This window comes from Anarhichas minor, unplaced genomic scaffold (assembly GCF_050575085.1).
Source record: "Anarhichas minor isolate MPS153535 unplaced genomic scaffold, ASM5057508v1 ptg000003l, whole genome shotgun sequence".
NCBI classification, from domain to species: domain Eukaryota; kingdom Metazoa; phylum Chordata; class Actinopteri; order Perciformes; family Anarhichadidae; genus Anarhichas; species Anarhichas minor.
The window spans coordinates 14,898,763-14,910,951 of record NW_027466449.1 but is presented as its reverse complement, the minus strand read 5'-3'; the positions used below and the strand labels follow the sequence as shown (position 1 = coordinate 14,910,951).

Genomic DNA, 12,189 nt, shown 5'->3' with positions numbered 1-12,189 from the left:
TCTAGAAATATCTTTGTGTTTGCTTGATGGACAGAAACACGCTGAGAATTATAACCCCATTCTGACTTCAGCACCCGTCCTCTCTCTCTCTCTCTCTCTCTCTCTGTCTCTCTCTCTCTCTCTCTCGGCATCTGTCCTCTCAGAGATCCAGCTAGGAAAATAAGCAAAAACTGTAGATCCAGATTATCTTCTACTGACGAACATTATTTTACAAAACAAGCACATATCTTACAGGCGAAGGGTTGTTTAATGTTATGGTGTATTAGTTAGACACTGTGAGGATAGTTTCTTTTCAGAGAATAAAGAATTGTGATTGCAATGAGTTAGGTGGCATATTTTCTGTATGAAATAATCTGTACAATTAAAGAAGAATGCCACTTAATTTGGGAATGCATGTATGTTTTTCCTCTTATATGTTTAAACTAATCAACTCAATTCTATTAATTGTTGTTCTTGGATCTGGAGCACAGAAATAGTGTCCAGAAAACCTCTCTTTATGATCCCAAAGCCGTGTCATTGTGTTATAACTTACAATAAAACAAGGGTCAGCAAAACACCTTCATTTGGTCCACCTTAGTAAGAGGTCATACACGTTATACTCTTGGTAGTAATGACAGCAATATAACTACCTAGATATATGCACCATGTGACCAAAGGTATGTGGACACTGCCGTCCACACTGTACTTTGAGTAATTTGGGGATGTTTGTCTAGATATCTTAGCTTTAATTAAGTGAGATCTTAAAGGTGCAAGATCCGAGATTGGGAACATATCTGGCACTATGCAACCTGCTGCTCCTACCTACAGTAGGATGGGTTAAATGAAGAGGTCAAATTTAATGTATTTATCTGAATGTACCTGCATGTGTATGACGATTGAAATTAAGTTTTAAAAACGTGCTCAATACTTCTTCAGATTATAACGTGTTAAAACTATATACTAATTCTATATGCTACATTTATTTGTGTTATTCACAATTTCCAAAATATTCAAGGGGAGCTGTCTTTTCAATATTTTATTTTGGAAAGCCCAACCGGAAGCTGCTCGGGTGACAGCATGGTTGACATCTGTGAACTTCCGGTAGACACCGAGGAGGAGGAACTTAAAACATCCGAGAAGAAGAAGAAGAAGGAGCCGTCCGGTGACGGTGACGGTGGAAGCAAACTGCCAGCAGCATCGTAACAAAAGAAAAATAAGCAAATATTACTCGGCAGCTCGTTTGTGGTAAGTTTAAACATTTAGAGTTTTCGTCCCCGTTTCGCTGCAACGTTTTGTTTTGTCTTTTTAAACAACATAAAAGCGGAGGTGATGAAGTTGACCGCAGTGCACGTTAGGTACAGTGTGAAGACAGCTCTACTGTATGTGATGTCACGTAGAACTATTTACCAAATTATACCCAGCTTGTACACGAACCAGTTTACTCATCGTACTGCTGATAGTATCAGGGCAGGAGGAGAGTACATGAATGTAGGTGTTACAACTACCAGAATAACTTAATTAAATAACAACAATGACAACTCTGGTCGATTCCCACGTGAGCTACAGCCTACAATGCCAACAATGTCAATAATTCACTAGCTCGACCACTTTCATTGTGGATATTTGTTTGGGCTTTCAGGGAATTGTGATTTTCCCACATTCTATGGATCAAATAGTTTTACAAAATAACAGATAAATCGTTAAGGAAAATGATGTTTCAGCACTTAATCCAGAGAGCAGGCAGTTCTCCACATTTGCAAAGCTGTCACCAGCTAATTCTTTGCTAGAGTATCAAAATTGGAAGAGGTGAACTTGTCTTGTCTCTGGATAAATTAATTTAATAATAGACTAGTGATTGAAGCGCTGGTGAGTTCCTCTTCAGCATCCTTTTAACATATGACAGCATTATCACCTAACACTGTCGTCAGGCAGCGTTTGATATGATACAGCAAAGTCCTGTCCTCAACAGAGAGATGCTGACCTCATCCGAACAGTGACCAGAGCTCGCCGTCCCCAGACCAGCCGAGACAGGACCGCAGGACACCGACCAGACCGATCATGGCCGGCAGGCAGGGGAGACCTGCAGCTGCTCCCGACGGCTCAGCAGAGGCCAAAAGGACGGACCTCAGAGCCAATGAGAAGAAGTGCTGTGAGTGGTCTGTTTCTGTTGACGCGTTACCTGAGGCCTGTTCTGTATTAATGCTCCTTACAGTATTTAATCTAACGTACTCTCAGCGGGCTGTTTAAATTGTGAACTTCTTAAAATCACGTTTCCTGCTCTGTTGGCCACGAGTAAAGAGAGGTGATAAGGTCTCAGCAGGCACTGAGTGTTAAATGTCAACTTTGAGGCACCTTTTGTCATTATTGGTATGTATGCAGTGTGTGGGTGTATTCATACTGTTCCTTTTGAAGCACAGCAACACTGCAATGAGCAAAGTCGACATTCAGATTCAGCTGGTAAAAATGTCACTAAGCTCGGCTTCATATTAGCTTCAGACTTTGATGAATCTTTAACCGGGGAAGTGAAATGTTTCCATATATATAATACAGAACTATTCTGCCTGCTCCACGCTTGTAGACATCTGTTCGTACAATCTAGAGGCAAGTCTAGTCTCGCCACGTCTTTGTTTTGATAGATTCGTTTCCCCTGAGCTGAGGATGTTCTGTTGTGGACACTGAAAGAAAACCGTTAGAAGTATTTTCCATTTCGTGTCCCAGTCCTCAAGGTTACACTGGATTACTAAACCGGGTCGCTAAGCGGCCGGACTTTGAGAAACATTAACCAGCAGTCAAGAGACGACGATGGTATGACGGAAATGTTAAACTAAGCAGGTAGATGAACACGGCAGGGGTGACATTGGATTATTTCACAACCTTCCCTCTCCTTGCTGTGTACTGCACATCAGTGTGTATACAATATGCATATCGGCCCTATTATTGTTATGAACGGGACATTTCAGGGGCAAGTTTAAAGTAACGATGAGGGCCAATGTTAAACAGTCTATACCCTTGAATGCTTAATAACTAATACCTGTGTGTGTGTGTGTGTGTGTGTGTGTGTGTGTGTGTGTGTGTGTGTGTGTGTGTGTGTGTGTGTGTGTGTGTGTGTGTGTGTGTGTGTGTGTGTGTGTGTGTGTGTGTGTGTGTGTGTGTGTGTGTGTGTGTGTGTGTGTGTGTGTGTGTGTGTGAACTGCAGCTTGGGCCTCCTACATGACCAACTCTCCAACTGTGATAGTGATGATTGGGTTGCCCGCTCGAGGGAAAACCTACATGTCCAAGAAGCTGACACGCTACCTCAACTGGATTGGAGTGCCAACGAAGGGTCAGTACGGAAGCAATACTGCATGTTTTAGTTTTATGAATGTTGTAACGTTTGATCTGTCCACAGGACATGCAAACAGTTAGGATTGGATTCAGAGCCTCAGTGAGTCACTATAAAAAGTTATTTTTGGAAGGTGCAGTGCAGACGTGCATCTAACTTGAATCAGGGTGGCACCATGATGCACTGCTTTCTATTTTTATCTACCCGGGACAATACCTTTAAAGTTCTTGTACAAACAGCCCTGAAGGAAACATGACTCAGGTGGATATCGCTGGTAGGGCCTGTGAGCGTCTCCTCTTTTGCCGTTTCTCTTTTTTCTTTTTGTATTCTTTGTGTCCTAACATGTGGAATTGTTTTCTATTTAAAACTGCTGCCGTCTTGACCAGGAAAAAGAGATCTTGTCTCTTGGTGGGACTTTCCTGTCTAAATATAGCATAGATTAAAAAAAACGATTACTTACCTGAAAATATTATGCTTAAGGCAATGCTTTGTTGATTCATAGTTCCGTACATGTCACCACCCCCTTTCAGCTGGCTCAGTCTGCAGTTGTAGGATTATGGTTTCACCTGAATGGAATGCAGGAGAACTGGTTTGGCGGACTCGGTTGAGATGAAAGCCACCGCCTCGACGGAGCCATAAAGTAATCCTTGTCACTGATTTTGCATTCTCTTTTTCTGACTCTCTTCTCTCTCTCGGTTCCCTCTGCAGTATTTAACCTCGGCGTCTACAGGAGAGAGGCAGTGCAGTCCTACAAGTCCTACGACTTCTTCAGACATGACAATAAAGAAGCAATGCAAATTAGAAAGTGAGTAAGAAAGCTTTCTCTTCGCGTTGACCCAATTTGGTGTCGTAGATTGACTCCTTTCCCTTTGACTCCCCGATCAATGTACTGATTGTGTTTCCTCAGGCAGTGTGCTCTGGTGGCCCTGGAGGATGTCAAGGCCTATCTGAATGAGGAGGGAGGCCAGATCGCTGTAAGGACACGAAACACTCAATCTATTGTTTATGGATATGAATTGATTTGGGCTGAACATCTTGTGTTGTCTGTCAGGTTTTTGACGCCACCAACACCACCAGAGAGAGGAGGGAGCTCATCCTTAGTTTTGCTCAGGATAATTCATACAAGGTCGGAGTTACGTTCATGATTTCACCATTTAGTGTCGGTGTGTCTTCACATGAATTCTGAATTTCTAATGATTAACGCCTTTCGTTAGGTGTTTTTTGTCGAATCATTATGTGACGATCCCGACGTCATCGCGACAAATATCCTGGTAAATGATGCTTTTATGATTTATTTATTTCATTTTTTTTAAAGTTATAAGCACAGTTTTGTCCTCGTTGGATGTCACTACATCATCTCTTCACATGTTTCTCTCACAAAAGGACGTGAAGGTGTCCAGCCCAGATTACCCTGAGAGGGACAGAGAAAGCGTCATGGAGGATTTTCTGAAGCGAATAGAATGTTATAAAGTGACCTACAAACCTTTGGATCCGGATGAACACGACAAGTAAGAAAGCTTCACGCTGTAAGTCTTTTATGGCTAACTGTCCTCAGTAGTTTCCTTGTGTTGGCCTTGTAGATGATTTGTCTTTATGGGGGTCATAACAGAACAGAACATAAACTGTCCACCAGGTGGAAACAGGAGCTACTTTATGATCTTGTTGGTTATCGTCTATTATTTAATGGGTTGTGATCTGAGGAGCTGGTATACGATAAATCCTAAAGTACCAATAATTAGTCCGAAATTTAGCTCATGTCGTTCAAGGAAAACCACTAATTTGATTTCTTTATAAATTAACTGAAAACTTTTATATGTATTAAAATGAATAAAGTAACCTAACTTAAATTAGGCCCACATACTTGATCTTTGTTTGTGGAGAAGAAAAATACTTGTTGATAGCCTTGAACCTCGTCCTTGCTAATGACACAGAATGTCCTGAAGCGTGTGATAAATGAAATATCAGAATATTCAGACTACACCAAAAAGTACCAGGTATCCCTTCGCCCTTCGAGTCTTGAGTTACCGCACTGACTCACTTTCCGTTGTCCTCTTTTTCTCTCTGACATACAGGAACCTCTCCTTCATCCAGGTCATCAATGTCGGCCGTCGTTTCTTGGTCAACAAGGTGCAGGACTACATCCAAAGTAAAATAGTGTACTACCTCATGAACATCCACGTGCACTCCCACTCTATCTACCTCTGTCGGCACGGAGAGAGCCATCACAACGTGGAGGGACTCATCGGGGGAGACTCTGAGCTGTCAGAGAGAGGGAGACAGGTGCTCTAACTATTCATCCCTGCAGCATCTCCAAAAGTCTTAAAAGAAGTGTTTGACATTTTTGGAAGCGCACTTAATTAATTATGATACCATTCTAATATGTGCTTTTTTAAATATGAAGCAGCAGCTTATTAGTAAAGACAGGAAACAGCTATTCTGGCTCTTATTGGACAGATATGAGAGCGGTGTCAATCTTCTCATATCACTCTGAGCAAGATAATAAGCGTTTGTGCCAAAATGTCAAGCTAGTCCTTTGATATAATGTCCAGAACAACTTGAGAAGCTTTTGAAAGTTATAAAATCAAGCAACACATTGTAAACATTTAGTTTTAGCATAAAACCAGGAAGACGAAGAGAATATTTGTAACTTCCGTTTTGTGTTTGGGTGTCTCTTCTCCAGCATAAACGTCTCTTTCGTATGTCCTCCTGTCAGTTTTCAGCAGCACTGAAGGGTTTTGTTCAAGAGCACCATCTGTCAGACCTGAAGGTTTGGACGAGCCAGCTGAGGCGCACCATTCAGACGGCAGAGGAGCTGGGAGTTCCCTACGAGCAGTGGAAGATCCTCAATGAAATAGATGCTGTAGGTGCTCTCATCTGTAGCTGAAGAGACAGGCGTTCACTGTGAGGACGTGTGTTTTATTCGCCTGCTTTGTGTTTCAGGGAGTGTGTGAAGAAATGTCCTATGAGATTATTGAGGAAACGTACCCAGAGGAGTTCGCCATGAGGAGCCAGGACAAGTACCATTACCGCTATCCGGGAGGAGAGGTAACAGCCTGACAGATTAGAGTCTGTAATGCTTCTGCCCATTATGTTTCTTTGTGCCTCTGCACCGGCGACGGCCGTGGCCGGAGGCATTATGTTTTCGGTTTGGTCGTCGTTCTCGTTCTCGTGAATGTGTTATCTCAGGAACGCCTGGAGGGGATTTCTGCAAATTTGGCACTAACCTCCACCTGGACTCAAGGAATGAATATTAGATTTTAGTGGTCAAAGGTTGTTGGCCACAACTCAAGAATTTATGGGCTAATTATGCAGAGGATAAAATGATGACATTTTGGACAGACATGGACGTAAACGTTGTAATTGATTTTTGTGATTTTTGACCATTTAATGAGGTTTTGCTTTAGAGACCTCCATAGTTTTTTAGATTTGATTATAAATATAGTTGTCAGTTGAGGAAGTGATGATCAGAACAGTCACTGTTATGACTCTTACTCACAAACACACAACCACAAGGCGATAAATCTTGTTTAATAATGAACTGGAAAATGATCTTCAATAAAAGCTGAATCAAACTTGTCTGTACCTTTTGGCTCTAGTCCTACCAGGACCTGGTTCAGCGGCTGGAGCCGGTCATCATGGAGCTGGAGCGACAGGGCAACGTGCTGGTCCTCTGTCACCAGGCCGTCATGCGCTGCTTGCTCGCCTATTTCCTGGACAAGAGCGCAGGTAACAAGCAGAAACATGACACGAGCCTCGACAAAGCCTCACATTATAGAAACATATTTACAGTAAACTGCTGAGTCTCTGCGAACAGCTGTTTTTATAATTTATCTAAAACTTGTACGACCATTCTACTCAATCCCTCTTTAACAAAAGGGCTTATTGAAGGAATTGAAGATCATATTGTTCCCCTGAGAAGACATTCAACACCACAACATTTAGGTCTATTTGTGACATTGAAATCTGTCGTACTCTGCGGATTTGCGAAGGTGCGAGAAGAGGAGCAATTAAAAGAGACCTAAATGAAGAGAAGTGTGGCACGACTGACCAAGACTCATCCAAAGTGGATGCACAAGCACAGTAGCACCAGTCTAGTAGTCTGTCACACAAACTTCGGCCCTTTTGGTTGGTTGTAATTTGGCCTTTGACAGGCTGCTGTTAGTTGGTGTTCTAGCTCCAGACCACAGCTGTTTAAAACGGACCCTCTCAGTAATTAGATCTGTAATCGCAGTAGTGATTTACCTGTGGGTTGTTCCAATGGATAGATCATGGCTGTAAATGTTTCAGCCTATTTTGACAGAGGATAGTAAGGAAACATATTTTAGAAACAATGAATATTGCCGTCTGACACAGTGTCTTCTCTGATGTCACCACAAGAGGACGCCACAGTCTGGGTTTTTCAAATGCAGTACAAAGATGACTCGAAGCAGTCTGAAGACACATTAAGATCTCATTGATCCTCTGTTTGAAAGACGGAGGGCAGGTAGCCTCCCACCGAATGAGGATCTCTCATCAAGCTCACAATGCAGCAAATGCTGTTGCATTCCACGCTGGCAGAAATCCTGACCAGATCATAAACACTAACATCTATTTTGGAGCTTTGTTTAAAACAAAACTAGTGAAGTTACAGGGTTGCACTCTAGAGAGTTCTTGATAGTGGACTCTGGCTTTTGGATGGCATTGTTCTTATAACATAATTGTACTTGCATTAAATAAAGCACATGTAAACATGTGTGGAAGCACTCAGTGACAAGTAACAGCCCTGAGTAATAACTGGGTGGGTCGAGTGGAAAATGCTGCTGAAAATCAAATCCATAATTAGGCATGAGGTTTCGTCAGTCAGCAGAGGAAGTGGCTGCAGCATCTCCACCACAGTGTGATGACCGCAGAGACCAAACCGCGTGGGTGCAGCTCTGACTGGCATCTCATCCCACTGCACCCCCGTAAGGGACAAGTAGCACTGCAGTCTGAATACAGCGCCGTGCATCCCAAACATGAGGGGGAAACACAAACATGACTGGACATTTTGTTTCTTCTGTTGGCACAGATGATCTGCCCTACTTGAAGTGTCCCCTGCACACTGTCCTAAAACTCACCCCCGTTGCTTACGGTAAGTCACTTCACTGTTCACAAGTTGACTAAACTTCCTCCTCTGTTGGGTTGTGACGTGTTGTTCTCCTGTCTCCCTCTTCCAGGTTGTACGGTGGACATGTTTGACCTGAAGGTCGAGGCTGTCAACACACACAGAGACAGACCATTAGTAAGCTCCTGACCTTTTTTTAATTAAGTTCTGTCGTAAACACACTGTGACGTTTGTCTGAAGTTGTCAGTCGAGTTCAGTAGTGCACGTTTCTAGTGCGTGCAGCCAGTAGAATCAGTCATCCCCTACATCATGACTAGACAAACTGACCACGGCTATATTTAGGTCAAACCACACTTCCAGGAGTCTTCACCTCAAAAGTCCTTCCATCGTATATATATTAAATCTCTTTTGTTAGCTTCAGACGGAGCTAGGCTGGCTGGTTCCTCCGGTCAACGCTCATAGAGAAAGATACTTGTGCCTCACAAGGAATTTAGATTTTTAAAGTGTTTTTTGGCTATTTACTCGAACCAGTGATGTTGCAGTTCATGGTCAGTGTTAAAGCTGTGGGAGCAGCTCCCTCACAGTAAAGGACCAAATGAAAACGAGATCAATGAAAAGCCTCCAGTGTAATAGATATCCACCTTATCGAATCAGCCTCGGCTCTCTCTAGAAACCATTCGTTACCGTTGTATTTGTGAGGTGTGCACATTTTCATAACAACATCTGCTTTTACAGATGCCAGTTTATGATCGGGAAGCAGGCATACTTCATGCTGTGTACATGTTCTTGTATCATTGATACATCTGGCCTCTGGACTTTTCAAACTCTATCCCCCAACAGTGAACTGGATGTTCATCAGCGATCTGTGTTTATTCCGGGAATCCCAACGACACATTCAGAGGCTTTTTGTCTTTATTTCCTAATCCGCCCGCTTCATATCTGCTCCCCGGTTAAAGAGTTTGTTTCTGATGAGTGACGACTGTTGAAACCAAGAGTCCTAGACAGAGTGGGTGTTAACACATAAACACGTTAACTGACAAAGCTCTTGTTAAATGGGCTGAGAAATATCCGGTCTGCTGAGACCAAAATAGCAATGGTCCGTATATTTATGGCTGTTTGTCTCAGTGGTTGTTTTTCTCTCCCGGCTCTCCAGCAGTCACTTACACAGAACACAGTGACTTCAGAGCTTCAGTAGGAGAGGTTTAATTAGTACAACACACACAAAAAAACACACGCGTGTTAATCAGCCCACCACTGTCTGCTCTTCACTACCCAGAATGCTGTGCCGCCAGCGTTCATCCGACGAAACAGCTTCACCCCGTTGTCCAGCCAAGACCAGATCAAACGGCCGCGCCTGTACAGCGTGGGCAACCCTTCGCATGCTCGCATGTCCCAGGCTCCTACTTTACCCAGCATGCAGTTCTCTGAGGCGTCCGAGGGGGCAGAGATGCTACAAAGCGAGGTCAGTGCAGTGAGTGTTGCTGGATGTAATTCATAATTTTAAAGATAAATAAAGAGCAAACTGTCTGACAATAGAAAAACTAAGGAGCTATGAAACAGCAGCAAGGGAAAGATGAATAGTTGAATAATTTTAGTTTAGATTTATACGATTTATATGTATACGGCCTTATTTGTATTGGTTTCTTTGCTCTGTATATTGAGATGTGTTATTCCAGAGATGAGGGCCCAGTACAACCCCAGAGCTGTATTATCATGTTTTACATTATAAAGGTGTTTAGAACTAACAAAGTGGCCTTCACACACATCTTGGATGTGATTTGCCTCATAAAGTGACCTCCCTTAAATGTTCTGTAGCTCATAAACTGAAAAGAGGGCAGAAAGGGAGTGTTTCACTCCGGCTGGTGACCTCAGATTTTAATATTGGCTCAAGTTCAGTCGGTGCCAGTCAAAACAAACGCCTCAGTCGTCTCTTGGTTTGGTGTTTTTCTTAACGCTTTCTGCCTTCCCCCCTTTTTCTGTCCCGCAGGACTCTGTGAACGGTTTCGGTGCAGCACACACAGGCGAGCAGCATTAAAGAACCACAGAAAGAGGTATTTTCAGCCTCTTCCTCTTGCTTATCATGTGGAACATCTGTGGTCTCCACCTCGAATATCTCACATCTTTGTTTTGCCATTTACTCCAGGCTTTTCTCCACATGGATGCATCACCAGTTCTCAAGACCAGCAGTAAAGTGTTTACATTCTTAAACACTGTATCTGTGTAACCATGTGTTATCTCTTTGTTTTTCGTTGGATATGTTATGTGTGTGTGTGTGTGTGTGTTCGTGTGTGTGTGTGTTAGTGTGTGTGTGTGTTAGTGTGCACATACATACATGAACTCAATGCCTTTGCACAAAAGCCTTCATATCAAGGCTGCGATCCAGCTCCGATATATAAGAATGTAGAAACCCCTTGTACACTCCACATACTGTAGTCTACAGTCATATTATGCTGTATTAGATGTAGAACATGTTGATTGTGAATTTGACTCCTCTTTTTAGTTTTATTGTAAGAGAGTGCCTCTCTTTAAGGAAGCCATGTACAGCCTTAGTTTCCTTTAAGTTACCTTTTCAACATTCCCAGGTGATGTGCGTCCTTCCTCGGGCGGTCTCATAAGATGTAGTAATAATTTAATTTTGAAGTGTAATTAAAAGCTTATCAAGCTTGCAGTAGGCAGACACGGGCTGTAAAAAGTAATGAAATGTTTCGTCTTGCCTTGTAAAAAAACATTGAAGCAGCTACTGTGCTTATTTCCTCTGTGACACTTATTCTGCTCTTCTCTTCATTTGTGTTTTGCCCTCCACTCGCATACCAGCTTTAATATGTTCAGCTGTCCTCTGTGTCGATGTCAAGCTGACGACATTTGAGTTCCGTGAAACTGATGCAAATATTTCAAACACAAAGTGCTCCTGAATTATAATGCAATTCAATTCTTCATAGCTAAAAGTAAATCAATCGAATATACTGTATGATAATGACTAGCTTCATAGTAACCACGTGGATAACATCTATTCACATGACTTTGATTAGAATATCAGCAATAAATCAACATTTTGGGAAAAAAGTGCCTTTATTGAAAGGACTACAAGGCTGTGACAATAGGATTGAATGTCTTAAAACGAGCTGCTCGTTGAACACTGTATACCGTACATGTTTCCTTTTAATAAAGTTCATTTTATCGCATTGTTTACGTTGACGTCTCTTTATTTTGACCTCAGAAAAGTCTTTTAGTTTGGTGAAGAAGTGTGTGTGAGCTCACTGGGAGTCGCCTTTCTGTTTGATAAACTTCATGTCCCCAAAGTAAGAGCTCAAAGAACAAGAGGGCAATTATTATTCTTGCTCTGCTCACTGAGTGTTTAAAATGATGTAAGAAGCTTTAAATGAATGTGATTTACTTGTATACGCTGCAGGGTGAGTCATCAGGGAAACGGGGGAGGAAATGTCCCAATCAGTCGTATTTTAAGAGAATTTAATCTGCAAGTTGCTTTGACGCCTGAAATGATCCTTGAATGTGTGGATTCCACACTGATTAAAGATATTCAACAAAAAGAAAATGGATCACGGTCACTTAAACCAAAACTACATACCACATGAATATATACTAAATAATAAACTGCAGAAACCCACAAACATACATGAATAAACAAAGGAAAGAAGAAGAAAAGAAACAGACTAAACAATGCCTATAATTGAACTGTCCAGATGCCCATCAGGCCATGACGGTTGGGGTCAGAGGCCTGTAGCTGACTTTTGGTTTTAATATTCTCAGGCGGACCGCTACATCATTAGTGTGAGGGGTCAAAACA

At 42.3% G+C, this 12,189-nt stretch overlaps 1 protein-coding gene across 1 annotated transcript; it reads left to right on the top strand.

Annotated features, from left to right (window-relative positions):
- Positions 1-1,091: 1,091 nt before the first annotated feature.
- Positions 1,092-11,566, top strand: LOC142957877 (6-phosphofructo-2-kinase/fructose-2,6-bisphosphatase 2-like). The gene is made up of 17 exons (XM_076099751.1): positions 1,092-1,224; positions 1,949-2,128; positions 3,176-3,301; positions 4,010-4,106; positions 4,209-4,275; positions 4,353-4,427; positions 4,516-4,572; positions 4,685-4,809; positions 5,374-5,581; positions 6,015-6,161; positions 6,242-6,346; positions 6,898-7,027; positions 8,349-8,411; positions 8,497-8,561; positions 9,661-9,846; positions 10,372-10,435; positions 10,528-11,566. The coding sequence occupies exons 2-16, from the start codon at positions 2,038-2,040 to the stop codon at positions 10,417-10,419; spliced, it is 1,590 nt and encodes a 529-aa protein (XP_075955866.1). The 5' UTR covers positions 1,092-1,224; positions 1,949-2,037; the 3' UTR covers positions 10,420-10,435; positions 10,528-11,566.
- The last annotated feature ends 623 nt before the right edge of the window (positions 11,567-12,189 follow it).

Coding starts and splice junctions, on each gene's coding strand:
- LOC142957877 (XM_076099751.1), top strand. CDS start 2,038: ATGGCCGGCAGGCAGGGGAGACCTGCAGCTGCTCCCGACGGCTCAGCA. Junction 2,129..3,175: donor AGCCAATGAGAAGAAGTGCT/GTGAGTGGTCTG, acceptor TGTGAACTGCAG/CTTGGGCCTCCTACATGACC. Junction 3,302..4,009: donor GATTGGAGTGCCAACGAAGG/GTCAGTACGGAA, acceptor TTCCCTCTGCAG/TATTTAACCTCGGCGTCTAC.